General features: G+C 47.4%; 1 protein-coding gene across 4 annotated transcripts in view; it reads left to right on the top strand.

Annotated features, from left to right (window-relative positions):
- MREG (melanoregulin) overlaps positions 1 to 19,430 on the top strand; it is a 56,068-nt gene that overhangs the window by 5,812 nt on the left and 30,826 nt on the right. The window contains exons 1-2 of one of the 4 annotated variants that reach the window (XR_003519419.2): positions 1,856 to 2,107; positions 12,185 to 12,344. Coding sequence is in view for 3 of the 4 variants with exons in the window: in XM_027591284.2 (XP_027447085.1) it covers positions 1,962 to 2,107; positions 12,185 to 12,344 (306 nt within the window). In the remaining variant the exon portion in view is untranslated. Of the gene's footprint in view, positions 1 to 1,855; positions 2,108 to 4,871; positions 5,075 to 12,184; positions 12,345 to 19,430 lie in introns of those variants that run through there. The other 3 variants (XM_027591284.2, XM_027591285.2, XM_027591286.2) reach the window with 3 other exon arrangements.

The raw sequence follows: 19,430 nt of genomic DNA, 5'->3' as shown, positions 1-19,430 counted from the left end.
GGGAGGGCACCTGAAGGCCCAGGGCATATGCATCACAACCACTTGTCCAACTCCTTAGCTGCCCAGGGCTGTTTCACCAGCAAATAGGTGAGCAGTCATCTCTAATGCCAGGAAGCTTGAGAACAGGTCTGGAGAAAGGACACAAGACCTGACCTTCACACCAGGCTTCAGGCCCAAAGAAAGCCAGAGGTTTTGTTCAGTCTCACTGTTTTCTCCCCCTTCACTCCGATTTTAGGACTGAGTCGTCTACGACTCATCTTTTCAATCATCTTGGAATGTTTGAGGTTGTGCACGCCGTTCTTCTCTGTCCTGCCTGTATTCCTAAAATAAATAGTGATCAAAACCACAACGAACCAATGTGCACTGAGGACAAATGGATTGTTTTGGAAAGGCTAGATCGTTGATCATTTGTCTGTAAAAAAGTGAATGACTTTTTGGCTCAAGGTTTCATGTTACTAATGAAAAGAAACATATGGGGTGTGTATCATTAGTTTCCTGGGGCTGGCACAACAAAGTACCACGAATCTGGTAGCTTAAACCAACAGAAATGTGTGCGTTCACAGTTCTGGAAGCTCTAAGGACTCTAGGGAGAATTGCTTCTTGCAGGTTCCAGCTTCTGGTGGCTGCTAGTGCCCTTGGCTTCTGGCCGCCCACTTCCCGTCTTTGCCTCTGTTTCCTTCCATGTGCCTCTTCTCCTTTGTCTCAAATACCCCTCTCTTTGCTCTTGTAAGGATACCAGTCATTGGATTTAGGGTCCGTCCTAAATCCAGCTTGATCTCATCTCAAGATCCTTAACTTAATCACAGCTGCAAAGTCCCTATTTCTGAATAAAGTCACATTCACAGGAACCGGGGGTTGGGACTTGGACAGATCTTTTGTGGGGGACACTCTTCAACCCACTATGGGGTACTTTCGGGAAAACGTTTGAGCTCAGAGCATTGGTTTTTATTTCACTTTTATAGCATGGCTTTCTTCCATCCGTGGTAAAAGCATGCTCTTGCCATATAAAAATCCCCCCCCAAGCATGAGTTGTGGCCCTTGAAATGACATGATTCTGGAAGCACAGCTGCAGTTAGCCTTTGAGCAGAGCGATGTCCCAGTCCTCTGGCACCAGAGTCCACTGCCATATGACATCCAACAGGGACAGACCTCGGAGATCTGGAAGAGCCTACGATGCAGTGTGAGGGGAGGGCCATGCAAATGTCACACTCTAAAGCCTATTTCACAAGGGTCACTTTGAAGTGTGTCGGGGAGTACAATTCTTACTCTCTAATTTTTACTTACTCTAATCTCTGATTTTTTATTGGCTGTCGATAACTGATAAACATCATGACCACCAACTTGTTGAAAAGCCACAGAAGAAAGGGAGAGAATTAAAACCGTGGCTGAGTTTTTTTTTTTTTTTAAGATTTTATTTCTTTATTTGACAGAGAGCACAAGTAGGCAGAGCAGCAGGCAGAGGGAGAGAAAGAAGCAGACTCCCTGCTGAGCAGGGAGCCTGACATGGGGCTCGATCCCAGGACCCCGGGATCATGACCTGAGCCGTGGCTGAGTTTTTATTCATGGCTCTCTCTTAAGCCACCTAAGTGAACCACGTGATGAGCATCCACATGGCTTTAGCTCCCTGCTCTCCTCCACGACCCCCCCCCCTCCGCCCCAGCCTCCACTCCTGAGAGCAGAATTTACGCACATATGTATCTGTGGGTGGTGCACAGAGACAACCTTCTGTGTCTCCTTTTTCTGCAGTGCCTGGAGTTCCCAGCAGGGAAAAAGAAAAGAAAATCTCAGTTTGCTCTTGAGGGTTGTTTTCTGCCATTCTGAGAAGGAATTGAACAGGACCTGCGAGTGTGGGCAACAGAATGGAATTTCCCAGACCCTAAAGGAACGCTGGGTGTGCACTATGCTTGGGGGCCATTCTAAGCAGGGAAATCACCAATAAAAAGCACAGAAATGCAAAAAACATGGCACTAAATACACAACGAAAAGGACACTTGTCTACACTACGAGAGCCGAAACAGAAAGCAGAGCAACGTCTTGTTGGAGCTCAGCTGGGGACATGCCCCTTGAGTGCTGCAGAAGCACCCCCAGTATCGATTTGGGGTGACAGGTAAATTTTAGCACGTGGGTAAATGTGCAAATATGGGAATGATGAAGCTCAGCTGTAGCTGTGTCTGTAATCTCCACTTGATGGTTGAAGAAACTGAGGCCCAAGAGCTTCGGTAGCTTGCTCAAAGGCATACCTGGCCGAGCTGAGGTTCAAATCCTATTAGAAGGAGCAGGGGCTGCCTCGTATGCAGGGAGATGTGTAACTAGCTTTTTATGTGATGTGTGCTGGAAATTGTGTTTGTAGTATGGGACTTGCCCCGAATTGTTACAACCTGGGGTCGAGAGCCCTCGGGCCCATTTTTCTGTATTCAGGCTGCCCGTGGGAAAGCAGGTGCCCGTGGGAAAGAAGGGTGGTGGGTTTAAGACACTTGGGAGGCAATCACCACCAGCTCGAGAGGAACAATAATCCTTTACATGTGTGGAGTTTTTCATTTCACAGTGTGGACTCACGTGACCTCCGAGCTGAGTAAATTGTCTTCTGCCCTTGGAAGGGCTTAAAAAAAAACGTTGGCTGAAGTGTTCGTGTCAGTGAGATCTCCGACTGGGGCCCAGATGGCTTGACTCTTTCCCCGTAGTGTGCCGCAGGGTGCACCCCCCCCCCCGCCCAGCTAAGGCAGCTCGGCCATGACTTCCTGCAGAACCTGCAGGTACAAAGCCCAGAGCCCTGGGCCAGACCGTGATTCATAGGAAGCGCCTGGCGAGGCACAAAGGATTCCTACTGCTGGAATCGGCTCCCAGCTCGAAGAATCTATTGCAAAGCCTGGATTTTTACCTTCTTGAAAGCCAGAGGGGAGAGAGGCGTGGGTCAAGGGCACAGTTCCCAGAACGGGGCCTCAGGTCCAATGAGTAGGAGGTGAATGCTTTACCAAGAAGTCAGCCACTCAAGGTTCACAGAAGGATGACTTTTAAAGGTTTTCTTCCCAGGCGACCTCCAGAGTCCTTCTTCCCCTTTTAGTGAATTGCATGAGTCAGTCTTAGTGACATTGGAAGTCCCTGAGAAGATGAAATTTCTTTCTCTTATGCCTCCTGTGATCTAGGTTTCCTGGAACTTTTTATTCTCTAGATAGCTTGAAGGGATCTTATCACTACACCTTTGTTTAAAAAGTAAATTCTGCTCCAGTGCTGGGTAAAATAAGTTTATTTTGTTAGCGATTGAAGTCCTTTTTAGTCTGGTGAATACATATTTGTTTGGTGCCAGTTACATACTGTGCACTCTGTTCTTTTGGGCCTTTTTTAGGGAATAATTTTGGCGAGACACTGTGTATCTAAAGTACCCCCCTACTGCCCAAAGGTGGTAAGAGTTTACTGAATTCCCCTCACTTACTCCCCTGTTGTACCCCCCACCCCTGATTGTATCTAGATTTTTGTGATAGTCATTTCCTGGCTTTTCTTTAAAGCTTACCATCTATGTGTGCACCTTGAAAATGTATTTTAGTTTTGCCTGCTTTTAAGCTGTACCTAAATGACATCAAACTGTGTGAGATCCATCCACTTTGCTGTGCATAGCTTAACTTGTGATTCTCAGTGCTCCGTAGGCTATCCATTCTGTTCACCCATTCCACTGTTGGTGGACTTTTGGGTGGTGGTGGCTGGTGGAATTGTTCATCCTTCAGCCATATGGGCCATCCCTTGGGTCCTCAGATACACCAAGCATGCTCCTGTCTCAGGGCCTTTGCACTTCCTGCTCTACCTGTTTAGAATGTTCTTTCTCCACTTACCTGTATGGGTAACTCCCTCACTTTATCCAGGTCTCTGCGCAAAGTCATTTTATCAGAAAGTGCTTCCCTCACAACCCCTTTTAAAACAGTGCCCCCACACCCTCACTCTGTCTCTTATTCACCATGTATTCCTTCCGACCCCTGAGCATCGCCTTGACGTAATCTTATGTGCTTATTGTCTGCTTCCTCCCGTGAGACTGTGAGTCCACCTTCGTAAACTTAAATAGGTAAAAAATGTTAAGAATTTGTCTGTGAGTCTGGAGACAGGGATTTCCAGCCTCATTTCTACCATTCAGAGCCCTATGAACTTGGGAAACAACAATTCATCACTTAGCAAATATTTATTGAGCATCTCCTATGTGCCAGGAGCTGTTGTAAGCACTTGTGATATATCACCGAGCCAAGTAGGTAGTGATCCTCTCCTCCTTTTATTCTAGTTGGGGGGAGGAAGCAGCAAACATAGTAAGTAAATTGGAAGATAAATATGTGTGTAGGAAAAAGAAAAGGCAGAGCATGGGCAGGGGGGTACGCTTGCCATTTTAAGTAGATTGGTCAGCTCCTCATCCAGGAGCTAATGTTTAGACGGAGATTTGAAGGAGGGGGCGGAGTGAGGCATGTAGATATCTGGGGGAAAACATTCTAGGTAGTAGGATCAGCCAGTGTGACTGGCGGGTTCAGGGAACAGCAAAGAGGCCAGAGTGGCTGGGATGTCATATGGGGCCCAATAGAACACTGAATGACTGGCTTCTATTCTAGGTCAAATGGGAGGCACTACAGGGTTTTGAGGGAGGGGCAACATGATCTGATTTACATAGTAAGGAGATCACTTTGGCTGTTGTGTTAGGGATAGAATTGGTGGGAGGCAACGGTAGCCAGAAGTAGGTGGAAACAATGAGTAGAGGGTTTTCTATGCCAGGTGTGAGACAGAGCCACCCTGGCTCACCAGACCCCGGACTCTGTGCTGGGGTTTGCTTGTGCCTGCCCCTTTTATCCTTGGCTCAGGGTGGCAGAGGTAGAGGTGGACATTTTCTGAACGTAGAGCCATAAGCACTTTCTGATGGATTGGAGGTAGGGCATGAGAGAGCCAAGAGTGACATCAGGATCTTGGCCTGAGCATTTGAAAGGATGGAGTTTCCACGATCTGCGTGGAGGCTGCCGGTGCTTGGTTTTAACCATGGTGAGCTCGAACTGCTTATCACACATCCACAGAAATGGGAAGAAGCAGTACGTGCGGGAGTCTGGGGACACAGGTAAGTGTAGACTTAGGAACGTGGCTCACGTAGATGGTATTTGAAGCCGTGAGAGCGGGTGAGATGAGCAGGAGTGGTGCGGGCAGAGCAGAGACCAGGAACTGGGTCCCAGCCTCCTGAGCCCCCCCTGCCTGCTTCCCAGGCTTCTTGTCAGGGCCATCTTCAAGCCGGAAAGCACGGGACACGTGCACGGGATGAGATGGCACGGGGCTCTCTGTCAGCCCCAGGGAGGGCAGGGGCACAGCGGGCACCAGGGCCAGCAAAGGGGCCCCCGGTCGGGGCTTTTCCTGCTTCACATTGAGGCAGGCGGTGCCTCCGGCATTGAGGAGAGTCATGGACCTCGGTGGGGAAAGGCTGAGGAAAACTGGCATCTCTGGAACCCCGTTTAGAATGGGGGTCAAGTGATGGATCAGCCAGGTGTGAGAAAGAGCCAGAGTATCTGGTGGGAGGGAAGGAAGGAATAAAGGCAGGGAGGGAATGTAGGAAGCGGGGGGACAGAGAGAGACAGAAAGGGAAAAAAACAGAGGAAGGGCAGAGGAGGGAAAGGAGAGGGAGAGGATCTTGGATCCTCCTGCTCCGTCACTGGGAGGCTTCCTTGGCAAGAGGAAGGAAAGGTCTGGAAGCCACGGGCTCCATAGGAGACCAGTTCTCAGTGGGGAATCAGATGAGGTGTCCTTAGGTAGTCAAGGGGGTGCCACCAAACGGCCTTCGGCGTCTGTTTTATGAGACCTTTGGTTGCTGTTTATTGGAGATTTTTAAAAAATCATTTATCAGAGAGAGAGAGAGAGAGCACGTGCACACAAGAGAGCGCACAGGGTAGGGGAAGGCAGAGGGAGAGGGAGAGAATCTCAAGCAGACTCCCGGCTGAGCACAGAGCCTGACATGGGGCTTGATCTCGTGATCCTGAGATCATGACCTGAGCCGACACCAAGAGTCGGACTCTGAACCAGCTGCACCACCCAGGCGGCCCTATTGGAGATTTTTATCTTTTCACTGTCTTGAGGGCTTCAGTCTTACACCAGCGATCTGTGACCCACGGCCTGTCTGTGGGGAGAGCTGGGGGGTCACTGCAGCTCCAGGTGTCAACAGCTGCATTCTGTGGGGTAGGGAGGATTTGTTGGTAGGGAGGACGCATGGGAAGCTCTGGAAGCTCTTGGTAAGCAGCCTTTGTGGCCGCTGGCTCTTTGCACCTGTAGTCCCCAGGCAGCGAGTCCGGTGTTCCCAGATCTTGAGTCTCCTGGGAGCTGCAGGTGGGTTGAAAGAAAAGACTCCTGAGGGATTGGGTCTTGTGCCCCCAGGTGGGACTAGGGGTGGAATCATCCTACCTTTTGCGAGTGAAAGCTGCTTCTGCTTCTAATGTGACTTCCGAGCCACCTCTCAAATGCCCAAGCTTAATAAAATATTTATCATCAGCAGATGGTGGCCAGGGGCAAAACAGCTGCTCTCACTTTCTTTAGAACCTTTCCGAAATCATTATATGGGGGGAGGGAGAGAAAGTCAAAGTTCCCGACTCAGCACTCCCCCATCGTCCCTGCCTTCTGTCCTCCCTGGGCTTCTTGGGCTCAGACCTCAGGGCCTTTGCACTGAATTCTCTTTACACAAGCCCCGGATCCTTCACAGAGGTTCCCGAGCTGCTTCTCCAGTCGTTTGCTTTCGGCATTTTTTTTCCTAGTCTCTCCACCTTAAGGGTTTACAGTTTTAAAATAAAGTGGATTGATGCCTGGACTGGGTGGGCGGTACAGGATAAAAGGAACAGGGGCTAGCATGCTGGAGCAAAGAATCCGGGGTCAGTGAGTCGGGCGGCCTCTGACAGAACCCTCCCTCACTTTCATCTTGACCAGTATGTGGTTGACCAGATGGGCAGGCCACATTCCACACTCCGGAGGACAGCGGGAGCCCCAGATGCGCAGGCCACATTCCACACTCCGGAGGACGGCGGGAGCCCCAGGCAAATAGCACGGGTCAGAGTCATTGCGCGCCCAGAGGGAGAAGCGCGCGATGCTCTTGCCTGTTTTATGCCATTCCCCTGGGTGTCGGTGACTAGGCAGTCCGAGGCTCGTGGGATGCCAGGGCAACACGGCTCCTAATTAGGGCAGCGCTACAGTGGTGGAGAGAACTCCGGAGGCCCCACCTGTCTGGAGGCAGGAGCCCTTTGAACAGGCCCTCTGTTGACCTCCCTGCAGAGCTGCGTTTGGGTTTGCAGTCCAAGCAGGAGAGGCTGTGTTTTATGTTGGCTGGAGTCACGCATGTTCCTGTGTGTGTGTGTGTGTGTGTGTGTGTGTGTGTGTGTGTGTGTGTGTGTGTTGGAGTGAAAGACAGACAAAGAGGGAGAAAGAGAGAGATTGGCTTTGAGAGGCAGGGGGACTAGCCAGGGAGGCACCTGTTGTAATCTTCTCAAAACATGCAAAGAAATTGTGGATTGCTAGCAGAAAGTGGGCTAGATTATTCGTGATCAGATGTTGTTGATCACCGATAATGCAGGTGGATACTGGCTAATCTCTCAACCTTGGCTTTGGGGAAGTTTTAAAAAGGTGGCAGGGGTGAGTTGTGGCCGAGATTTCCTTTAACATTTCACTCTGCTACATTCGACACGTACTTTTAAAGCACCTCCTCTTGTGCCTGACCCTGCCAGGCCATGTGGGATGTCAAGAAGTACAGAAAACAGTCCCTGCCTGGAGGAACTTTCCAGCCGGTGGCAGAGTCAAGATTCACACGAATGAAACAAATTCGGGGATGAGTCAGAGAGTGGTTTCAAGAAAGTACTAGGGTTTTGAGGCCCTGGAGGGAAATGTCCCGTGCATTGGGAGCCCGGGTGGTGTCTCCTGTGTGCCTCTGGGGTCTCAGGGCCGGGAGGAGCCACCCTGGGGGGAATTTGCCGGTTTGTACAGGGACCACGGCACATGTGTACTCGTTATCTGAGCCGCTCCATTTGTGGGTGTCCAGCATTTGGCTGTCCAGTCTGTGACACGTGTCTGCTTGGAGCCACCCCACTGGGGACCTCCTGCTGGGAGGACTGTCAGCTGGCTGTCAGTCCTCTACGGATGGTTAAGCAACACCAGAGTCTGGTCCGTGTCTGCAAAGGGGGGATAGCGTTACCTACCCTTCTGACCTCAGATGGCCCTGTCGCAGGAAGCATGGGATGTGGGAGCCCTCGGACGAAGCTCTGTGTAATGCAGTGGCGCTTTATCAACAGTGTAAAATCTACTTAGGCGGAGAGCCATCCGAGGCAGCACCCTTCAAATTAGGGACACCTCTCTGGTGTCTGCCTGCCCTTTGGAATTCCTCCCGGCCCCACCTTCTGTCTTCCTTGGGGCTCACCTCTCTCCAGCCACCCCCCCCATTGTTCCCCCCCCCCCCCCACACTGCTGTTTCAGTCTAGCTGTTCCCTGAGGCCTTTCCTTACTCCCCAGGCCCAGGCCGGGCCTCCGATGCTACGGCTTCCAGGTGATGGAAATGCACGTGCATTTCTCCCTAGTCTAGATGGCCAGCACCATCCTCGTTCCTCGGCCTGGATCCTGGCCTCGCTGTGAATGTCTCGTAGGCTCAGGGTGAACCGTGGCCTCCTCTGTGCGGTGCCAGTTGAAGGCATCCTCTCCCTCGTCAGCTAGGCCTCTGCTCGCACCTCGGGGCTGCCCACCACCGGGCTCCAGCATCTTGGGATGTCTGTTCCCGCCCTGTTTCTGCAGCCACCCCCTGGCCTGTGCTCACCCCAACCAGTATTTCAGATGTTTAGAATGACATATGTATTTGTTAGCAGAACTCCCCCTTCCCTGTGCCCCAAAGAAACCTTCATTGTAACTCTAAAAATGAGATTTAAATCGAGCAGCCCTGGTGGTTGTGGCTGATTTGTGGGCTTCTGTCTCTGTCTGCCCATCTCCTGCGGCACTCCTTCCCCCCCAACTGCCCCCTGGGCCCCCGACAGAGGCCCTCAAAGATCAGGTCATGAACACCGCATCTGCCGTCTTGGCATGGCCTCCTAGGCCATGTCTTTGTTCCTTCTTCCCCCTAAGTTGTTTCTGTTTTTTTTTTTTTTTTTTAAGATTTTATTTATTTGTTTGACAGAGAGAGAGAGAGAGAGAGAGCACAAGCAGGGGAAGCAGCAGACAGAGGGAGAGGGAGAAGCAGGCTCCCAGCCGAATAGAGAGCCCGATGTGGGGCTCGGTCCCAGGACCCTGGGATCATGACCCCAGCCAAAGGCAGACGCTTAACTGACTGAGTCACCCAGGTGCCCCCCACCCCACGCCGAGTTGTTTCTAAAACCCGGACCTGACAAGGCTCAGAATCCCCTTAACACTTGACAGTTCACAGAATAAAGCCCGAACTCCAGCACTGTCATCAGTCTGACCCCGAACGACCTTTTCTTCCATCTTTCTGTCTCCCTCTGCACGTGCACCGTGTGGTGTAGCCAGACAGGGAGGCATGGAATCTCCCAGCCCTGTGGGCACCTCAGCGGCTCCTGCCGGGAACCCCTTTCCCCTGGCTTCTCCTGGCGACAGGCTGTGCTTCCTCAGGTCTGGGCTAGATGTCGCCTCCATGAAACATTTCTTGAACTTCTTTCCCATCACACAGGTTGTCACTCCTTCTCTGGCTCTATGACATTCTGTTTACTTAAAAAAATTTAATTTCACTTATCTCATTGCACTTATAGTCACAGTAAGGGCGGGGGCAATGTCCTATTTATTTTCAAGTCCCCAGAGAACCCTGGTGCCCAGTATACAACAGGCATCCTATTCCATGTTCGTTGAATCAACAACTGACAGAATGAATGAATGAATTTGACATGCTTGTTAAAGCCCGTGTGGCCAGGGCACTGAGGCCTCATTTGCCTCCTCTTTTGTTGGCTCATCATTTTTTTAAAAATTTTTAAATTTAAGTTCAATTTAGTTAACATAGAGTGTGTTATTAGTCTTGGAGGTAGAGTTCAGTGATTCATCGTTGCAAACAACACCCAGTGCTCATTACATCACGTGCCCTCCCCAATGTCCATCACCCAGTTACCCCTTCCCCACGCCCCTCTCCTCCAGCAACCCTTAGTTTGTTTCCTATGATAGAGTCTCTTATGGTTTGCCTCCCTCTCTGTTTTTATCTTATTTTATTTTTCCTTCCCTCCCCCTAAGTTGGTCTGTTTTGTTTCTTAAATTCCACATATAAGTGAAATCATGTGGTTTTATCTTTCTCTGACTTATTTCGCTTAGGATAATGCCCTCTAGTTCCATCCACATCATTGCAAATGGCAAGATTCCATTCTTTTTGATGGCTGAGTAGTATTCCTGTGTGTGTGTGTGTGTGTGTGTGTGTGTGTGTGTGTGTGTGTGTGTGTGTGTACGTACCCCACACCTTCTTTATCCATTCACCTGTTGATGGACATCTGGGCTCTTTCCATAGTTTGGCTATTGTGGACACTGCTGCTATAAACATTGGGGTGCAGGTGCCCCTTCGGATCACTACATTTGTATCTTTGGGGTAAATACCCAGTAGTGCAATTGCTGGGTCATAGGGTAGGTCTATTTTCAACTTTTTGAGGAACCTCCATACTGTTTTCCAGAGTGGTTGCACCAGCTTGCATTCCCACCAACAGTGTAGGAAGGTTCCCCTTTCTCCGCATCCTCACCAACTGTTATTTCCTGACTTGCTAATTTTAGCCATTCTGACTGGTGTGAGGTGGTATCTCATTGTGGTTTTGATTTCTGTTTCCCTGATGGCTAGTGATGTTGAGCACTTTTTCACGTGTCTGTTGGCCATTTGGATGTCTTCTTTGGAATAGTATCTGTTCATGTCTTCTGCCCATTTCTGACTGGATTCTTTGTTGGCTCATCATTCTGAAGAAGAAGTGCTTTCTGCATTTCCGCCTTTGCCATGTCGGGCCGCCTACATGACAGCCGGACAGCTGAGAACACTGTGGCCGAGCAGTCTGGTTCCCCAAAGGTTGCTCCTTTCCCAATCGCTCTGATCTCTTTGTCCAGTCCCAGACCCTGCATGTTGCACTGCAGCTAGAGGGATTTAAGGGTCCGGTGTCTCAGCCCTCTGTCTGAGGCAGATAGTGGCCTCCTGCTGGCCTTAGCTCCAAGATCCCCTCCCCACTTACGCTCCCCGGCCCTCCCCAGGGTCTTTGAATGTGTTGTTTCATTTGCCTGGAACTCTGTTCTTGTCTTTCAACTTGAAGTTCAAGCACCCCTTCTTTACAATGCCTACCTGATGCTTTCCCCCGCTGGCTCTCAAGGCTCTCTGAACTCCCCCTCTATAGCACATCTCCCAGTTTTTCACTAGATAGTCATCTGGCCATTCATTAATATGTTTTCCTCCCTGGGCTCTAGTGGGGTCCAAGGATGGGGATCGTGTCTGTTTTGTTCACAGTTTTACAGAGCCCTGTGATTAACATGGAGTCAGCACTTCATACATATAATTAGATGAAGGGAATAGCCCCGGCATGACCCTACCTGTGCAGTCCCACAGAAGCTCACCAGGGCCGGGTACAAGCAGGTCCTACGTATGGAGCTTTGCTGCTCACCTCCTCCAGAAGCCCAAGCATGGATACCACCTTGTAGAACATAAATCCTACAACAAACACACAAGATGGGATGACTGAACTTCTTACTCAACATCTCACATCGTCTGCTGAAAGTATTTGGATATGCATATTCGTTTCTTCACTTTCTTGTGAGGAATTTGATAGACATTCCATTGCCATTGTGTTCTCAGTTTATTGTGCTTCTGTGAAAAATTCACCTCTTCAGGTCAATTGTCAGTTTCTTCTTTTAATCACACGAGAATTTTATCCCCCCTCTGTTGGATTTCCTTTTTGTGTTTTCACTGCTGGGATGGGTAGTGCTAAATTTCGTGTTGAATGTAGTAAAATCACCTCTACCCAGGCGTCTGCTTGCATTTGTTCTCCACTATTTTTAAAGTGATTTTTAAAATTGTTCTATGGTGCTATGCTTAATAATTAGAGACAATTCAGACCTTGTTATTAGAAATATATATACTTATATATTACATTGTATATTATACAGTTTCTAACATTTGTATTATATGTTACATGCGTATGATGTATACGTTATATGTATTACATATATTACCAAATGCTTATACCCCTTTTTTTAAACACCATAGTAATAGCAATCCGTATTCTTCGTTTGGAGCAACTCTGGCGAGAGATGATGAAAAGAATTTGTGGAGCATGCCCCACGATGTGTCCCACACAGAGGCAGATGATGACAGAATCCTGTACAATTTGATAGTCGTGCGAAATCAGCAGGCCAAAGATTCAGAGGTAAGCAGATCTTGCTGTGTGCCGATGATAATGGCCAGTCCGAAATAGCAGTGACCCAGAAGGCCAGCTTGGAATAAAGAAAAAAAGGAAAAGGGAGATATTCGGAATGAGGGCAGGTATTTTAGCAGCCTGGGGTTGCTAATTATAGCTGGTCTTGGCCGACCTGCTGGATACACAGATAAGACTGACTTCCAGGCACGACCTCGAAGATGCAAGGATTATAGAAACAGCAAGGCAGTGTTGCTGACGACGGATCATCTTCCGCGGCTTACTTGTGCTTCTGTAATTTTTCCGGTTGCTTGGCAAGCCGCAGTTAGAAGATTCAGACCGAGGTGGAAGGGGATTTTGCATTACAATGAATCGTGAATTAGTGGGGCCTGAATTAGTTTTATTTATTTTTTCTGTTGATAGCTTCTTAAATTGTGCGTGTTGATTAGATAGCAGCGTATCATAATTTTTGTGATGAAGCATGAAATCTTTTTTTTTAGTAGTAGCAATGTTTAAAATTATTAATTTTTCAGAGCAGTTTTAGATTTATAGAGAAATAGAATAGAAAGAACAGCCACTACTTCCGAGGTCCACAGTTTCCCCCATTATTAATATCTTGCATTGGGGCGGGGGGGGTACATTTGTTACAGACAGTATTGATACATTTAGCTGAGGTCCAGAGGTTACATCAGGGTTCAGTCTTCGTAGTGTATTGTACAGGTTTTTTTTTTTTTTTTTTTTTTTTAAGATTTTACTTATTTATTTGACAGAGAGAGACACAGCAAGAGAGGGAACACAAGCAGGGGGAGCGGGAGAGGGAGAAGCAGGCTTCCCACTGAGCAGGGAGCCCGATGCGGGACTCGATCCCAGGACCCTGGGACCATGACCTGAGCCGAAGGCAGACGCTTAATGATGGAGCCACCCAGGCGCCCTGTACAGGTTTTGACAAATGGATAATGACAGGGGCTGAAAACACTCTTTTAATGAACTCTTACCCCCAAGTTATTGCTATGGGAACTCTGGAATATTGAAAAGGACAGAACTATAGTAAGTTAAGAGAAAACAGGGGAGATCATGTTTTATTTTCTCATTATAGTACTATATATAATACAGTATGTTATAGTATGATGGGTATCATTTTCCAAATAATACGAAGTTTTCTCAATTCTGCATTCATCAGTGAGTTCTGAGTAGATACCTATATTAAATATAGACTTCATGTTTTACTTTGTATCTTATAGTAATTGAGAAGAATAAGGACATTGAAAACCCCAGGCTCTGGCTCTGAAGAGAAATACCAGAGAGCATGTATGTGTGTTGCTGGGGGCAGGTGCCATGGGGGGGTCATCTGTTCCTTATCTGGGTTTCTTTATTTTTGCTAATTAATTGCTAACTATTTCTTTCCCCAAAAAAACATGCGTTAGCAGGAAGGGATGACTTTTAGAAGAGCCACGTGTCCTTTTATTCTGGTGTGGCTTGGATACGTTTAGGGGGTTAGAAGCGGGTGTGGAGGTGCGGACCATGGCGGGGGGCAGGACTGACACTTGCCTCTGGTCCTTCAGGCCCGGGGGAGGGGTGGACTGGAGAGTCCGCAGTGGCTATGGAGGAGAGGCCTGTCTTGGGTGTGGAGTGCTGATGAGGACGGCCTCTGCTAGACATCTGTCACAGGGTTTAACTCAGGGGCACAGCATCCCTCAAGTGGCCGGCTGTGTTCTGCACTGTCCCCAGCTCCCTGTGTCCCTGGCACAATTCCGTCCTCCGCTAGTAACACTGAAAGCACATCATCAAGCCCCTCCAGCCAAGTCCTGCCACCCTGGCTGCCCTTCTTGAGCATATGGACAGTAACGCGTGACCTTGCTTCCCCTTGATGAGAAGAGCCACCCCTTACCCTACTGAATTGGGCTGAGCAGTGAGGGTTCCTTTCTGCCGGTGAAAATAGACCTCTTCTGACCCCACCATGCCCAAAGCTGTTAACAGCAAGAGGGCCGCAAAACATGGCGCACCCCCCTCTCTCCAGGGCCCCAAGTAACCAGGGAAGGGACTGGAAGGCGTGTCTGGCGCTGAGACTGGCAGCTCTCTCTGGAGGAGAGTCTTCAATAGTCTTCACTGTTGAAAAGCCAGGGCAGGAGGTAACAGGAGCTACAGAGCCCTGTGGATAAGCACAGCTTCCCAAGGGGCCTGGTGCACCATTTCTGCTCTGCTCTGGGGACTGTGTGAAGGGCCGTGCAGGAGGCTTTTTCTCCTCCTCGCCTCAGAGATGGATGAGCTTCACTCTAGAGGAACTCTGTAATGGAGATGGGCAATCGAATAAATAATATGAAGATGTGACGATAATCACACACGAAATGATTCGAAATATCTCTGCTCATGGTGCTTCCTTTTTTTCTAAGTGTAAAATATATATAACTATATATATGCACAAAGTATGTATATTGCATAAAATAGACACATTTTATATGCAATTGCATTACAAGTGTATGTATTATTATATATATTATATATGTATATACAATAGGGACACCTGGATAAAAATTTTCTATTTTCTTCCAAAAATTTGAAGCACATATAAAAGCGTATATTAATATATTTCTTCATTCCCGCCACATTACATACTGTTCCTCACCTTGCTTTTTTCTACTTAATGATATATTTTATTTATTTTTTTAAAGATATTATTTATTTGACAGAGAGAGACACAGTGAGAGAGGGAACACAAGCAGGGGGAGTGGAAGAGGGAGAAGCAGGCTTCCTGCTGAGCAGGGAGCCCGATGCGGGGCTCGAACCCGGGACCCTGGGATCATAACCTGAGCCGAAGGCAGACACTTAACAACTGAGCCACACAGGTGCCCCTAAGGATATATTTTAGACATAGATCCATTTCAGGATGTTCTAGATTGACCTCATGGCTTTGGGGAAGGGGTCTCTAGTATTCTCTTACCTGGATTTGCTGTCATTTATTCAACCAGTCCCTGTTAACGTTTATGTTGGTTCAGGTTTTTTGAGGCAGTGCTGCAGTGGATATCCATACATACTTGTGTGACCTTGGATAGATTTTTCAGGAATAGAATTGCTGGGTCAAAGTGCATTTAAATGCTGGAATTGCCACAGCACCTCCTTCTTGGAGGAACAGAGGAGAGAGCCCTGAGACTGCAGAACTGGGGAGCATTGGAAGCTTATCCTGTGCTCAAGGGGAGCAGCTCCTGGGCTCCAGACAGCTATTTGCCATGCCGAGGACATGGATCTGGAAGTGCCAGAACTTTTGATTTTTTTTAAATATTTATTTATTTATTTTAGACATTGAGAGACAGAGGGAGGGGAGGGGCAGAGGGAGAGGCGCTTCAAGCAGACTCCACACTGAGTGTGGAGCCCGACGCGGGGCTCAATCTCACTACCCTGATATCATGACCTGAGCTGAAACCAAGAGTCGGATGCTTAAAGGACAGAGTCACCTATGCACCCATAAAACTTTCGATTTTTTAAGGGAAGCTGAAAATCCAAAATTAGAAATAAAATGTCCAGATTTTTATTTTTATTTATTTATATATTTTTAAGATTTTATTATTGGGGTGGGGAGAGCACAAGCAGGGGGAGTGGGAGAGGGAGAAGCAGACTCCTCGCTGTGCAGGGAGCCCGATGCTGGGCTCAATCCCAGGACCCTGGGATCATGACCTGAGCTGAAGGAAGATGCTTAACTGACTGAGCCACCCAGGTGCCCCAGATTTTTAAATGATAACTCACATTAAAAAATGTGTCGGCTAGACAAAATATGTTTATGGGCTGCAAATATATAGGAAACATTTACAACAAGGATGGACTAGTACATATTATTATTGTTATGTTGTCTGGTATGAGTGAAAAATGAACCCACCATTGATTAAGGAGGTGAAGTTGGGAAGCCGGTTGGGTTGTGTTTTAAGTTTGAAGGAGTTCCTTGTTTATTAATGTTGCTTATTTTCTTTTTCACAAAGGATGAAACTGGTACAAATGTTAATAAAACAGAGGATTTTAGTTTTGAAAGAAATTCTACCTACTGAGGTACAAGAACCCTAGATATTCCTGTATGATATAATTTAGAAGCTCAAGCAAGGTATTAAGGAAAGCCGGGCATTATGGTTTTCCTTGAGTAGCAATAGCATGCTGGGAATGTCCATATTTGTAATTCCCTGAAAAATGAAAAATAATTTCAAAAGTGTGTATACTTACATCCATTCCCCCAGTAGAGGAAACACTGCAGATAGTTAAGGCTAAATTTGCACTGTTTCCCCAAAATGAAAAAAAAGAATCAGAAAAGCAGTATATACAGAGCAAATAATGAAGCAAGGCCTGAACTTAAAGTTACTTGCAGTGACAGAAGATGTAAAATGGTGACATTATTGAAATCGAGTAGGATGCACTTTCATTTGCAAAAGCTTCAAAAGCTAATTGAAAACAGACTTTCAGTAGAGGAAATAATGCATCTGCAGACCTTCAAGCAGTGGAAAACTTACTGCTCTTGTCTTCGAATGATGCTGTAAAATACTTTATGTTTGAGAAATAGTGAACAACTGCAAAATCACGCCCCTGAATCAGGATCGTTATGTTCATTCCCATTAAACGAATTGCACTTCACATAATCCACTCTGTTCTAAGGCACTTACAGTGGTTTATGAGATATCGACGCCTCCTAATTATTTATTTGCATGCCTAATTTTAATCATACTGAGCTATCTTTTTCTCCAAGATATCAATAATAATGAAAAGAGTGCCAGGTACTGTTCACCCACATTGCACATATTAACTATGTCCTCTTCACAACAATGCAGTGAGGTAGGCACCATTATTATTTCTTTCGGAAGCCACTTGTCTGGGGCCACACAGCTGAAAACCTGCAGCCGAGATTTGAATCTTGGCTTCGTGAATCCAGAGACATCGTATATCATAAGCGCCGTGATTGAAATTGTGAGAAAGGGATAGGTATTGTCTGCAAGTTGATGTAGATTTCAAAATGGGTGAGCCAGGTCTGCCCAAAGCTTATTTCTGTGACTTGTTGATGCCAGGGATGAGAGCTGTGTTTGAGGTTGAGGATCATGGCCACGTTTTAGGGCGTGTTCTTGGTTGTACCATTAGCACACCTTTCCCGGCTGATCCTTTTCTGTGGGGATCACAGCCAGTCACGGCTCCTGTCCCAGCTTCTGTTTTATCTTGTGCCCTTTCACCCTGTCTCCGCTTTGTTTAGTGTTCCCTGACCTAGGTGATTTGATGTCCTTTCTGACGGTTCAGGAACAGTCAACATTTTTACTCTGCTAAAAAAACTTACATGTTTGTTTACGAAAATAAATGCGAAAAGTCAAATCGTTCTTCTAAACACTTTGAAGCACTTTTTTGGTCCAAAATTGGTCACGTTTATTTGGTGGGATCAGTGATAGTATGCCTGTTTTTAAAGCTCTTAAGTCATTACGTGCTCAGGAATGTCCGTAGTTCTCATGACCCGTGCCTGCCTCCCCGTCCCTGAACAGGGCGGTATTTCTACACCAGCAGGATCCATGTGAACATCAGCTGCTTGTGTGGCTGGAGTGATCCCATCAAAACCACACTCTGCCGAATTCTGGGGAACCACGAAATGGTATTATTTTTTTAAAACCGTAGAGGCAAAAGCATAAAATATTCCTGGTTTATAATTTGTTGGTGCTTCCCGTGTGTCAGGATTCTGCTGGGAGAGTGTTGCCAGGCATTGTAAACGGTTTGTATAAAAAATGTCTAAAATAGCCACAGACCTCCCCAGGGGTTGGTGGTGGTGTTTGCATGATACATTTAGCCTGGCATAGCCCTGGCACTGAAAGGAAAGCGAACACAGGAGTCGAGTGGAGTGTCTGGGGGGAGGATGTGAGGAAGCGAGAGGAGAGAGGGTAGGATACCAGCCATGTCACTGAGACACACGTGGAGCCCGGGATAGGCTATCGGGCTCTGCATGACAGTCTTAACGGGTCTCCACCCGTGGGCTGAGACGTGCTCTGGCAGGGCCAGCCGGCTTCTCTATAAGTGGCTGAACATTGGCTTCTGTGGGAGATAGGAGTGCAAGTTTTATGCCAAGCCTGGAGTGCAGAATAGTAGAAAATGAAAGCAGTTCTCTAGATAACTCTGGGTTCCCCCAAAGACCTTTTTCTTTGGGAGTCCGGAGCATCAGGATTGTGGAAGGTGGGCATTCTTTATCTTATTTTGCTAGTGAATATTTGGGTTTGCGGGCAAGAGAATAAAAATCCTTATTAGGATTTGAGAATCAAGTGGTCTTACCCTCTTTTCTAGGCAATAACATCGAGTATTACGCTGTGTGCTAACCAGCACACTCTCCAGGCAAAGGCTGAATCCTCACAGCAACCCTGGGAAGGAGGCATTTTGACACTTAAAGATTAGAGACTGAGTCGTCTGTACAAGGTGCTGGAGGGAAGGAATGGGAGGTTGGGATCCCAGCTCAGTCTGGATGACCCAGAAGCCGGTGTGGAAACACTGCTCCCCTCTCTCTAATGAGCTTAGAAAAAGCCTCAGTGGAATCCTTCTGGTCAAAGATAAACTTACCAAAGGGAAGCTGACTTCCTGCCTCAAGTAGCCGCTCCTGTCTGTGTATGTGTTGACATGACACACCCTGTACCACCTGAATCACAGAGTGACTTTGGTATTTGTTTAGTATCAACATCTGTGTTGGCCACTGCATGTAACACCCTCCAGACGCTATTGCTTTGGGACTTTTTAACACCCCAGGCACCATTCTGGTTCGAAAACCCATTGGACCACACCAGGAGACATTCTGTTTGTGATATTCCTTTCTATTCTTGTCCACCCACCCTTTAAAAAAATAATACACACACACACACACACACACACACACACACATACACACATATATATAAAAGCATTTCTGGAGAGCAGCATTAAGGTAATGTTTCTTACAAGGTAGGTAGCACATCAAAGCTCTATGTAAGGCAGCAGAGTTGAAATGATAAATGTTAGAAAACTTGATGTAGTTGGGGAAATCATTAGATACTTGGTAGGGTGTGAGGTGGTAGAAAGGATGGGCTTTGGAATTAGACAGATTTAGGGATAAAAGTTATACTCTTCCCATGT

This window comes from Zalophus californianus, chromosome 3, assembly GCF_009762305.2.
Source record: "Zalophus californianus isolate mZalCal1 chromosome 3, mZalCal1.pri.v2, whole genome shotgun sequence".
NCBI classification, from domain to species: domain Eukaryota; kingdom Metazoa; phylum Chordata; class Mammalia; order Carnivora; family Otariidae; genus Zalophus; species Zalophus californianus.
The sequence above is the reverse complement of the archived record's forward strand: the minus strand, read 5'-3'. Positions and strand labels throughout refer to the sequence as shown.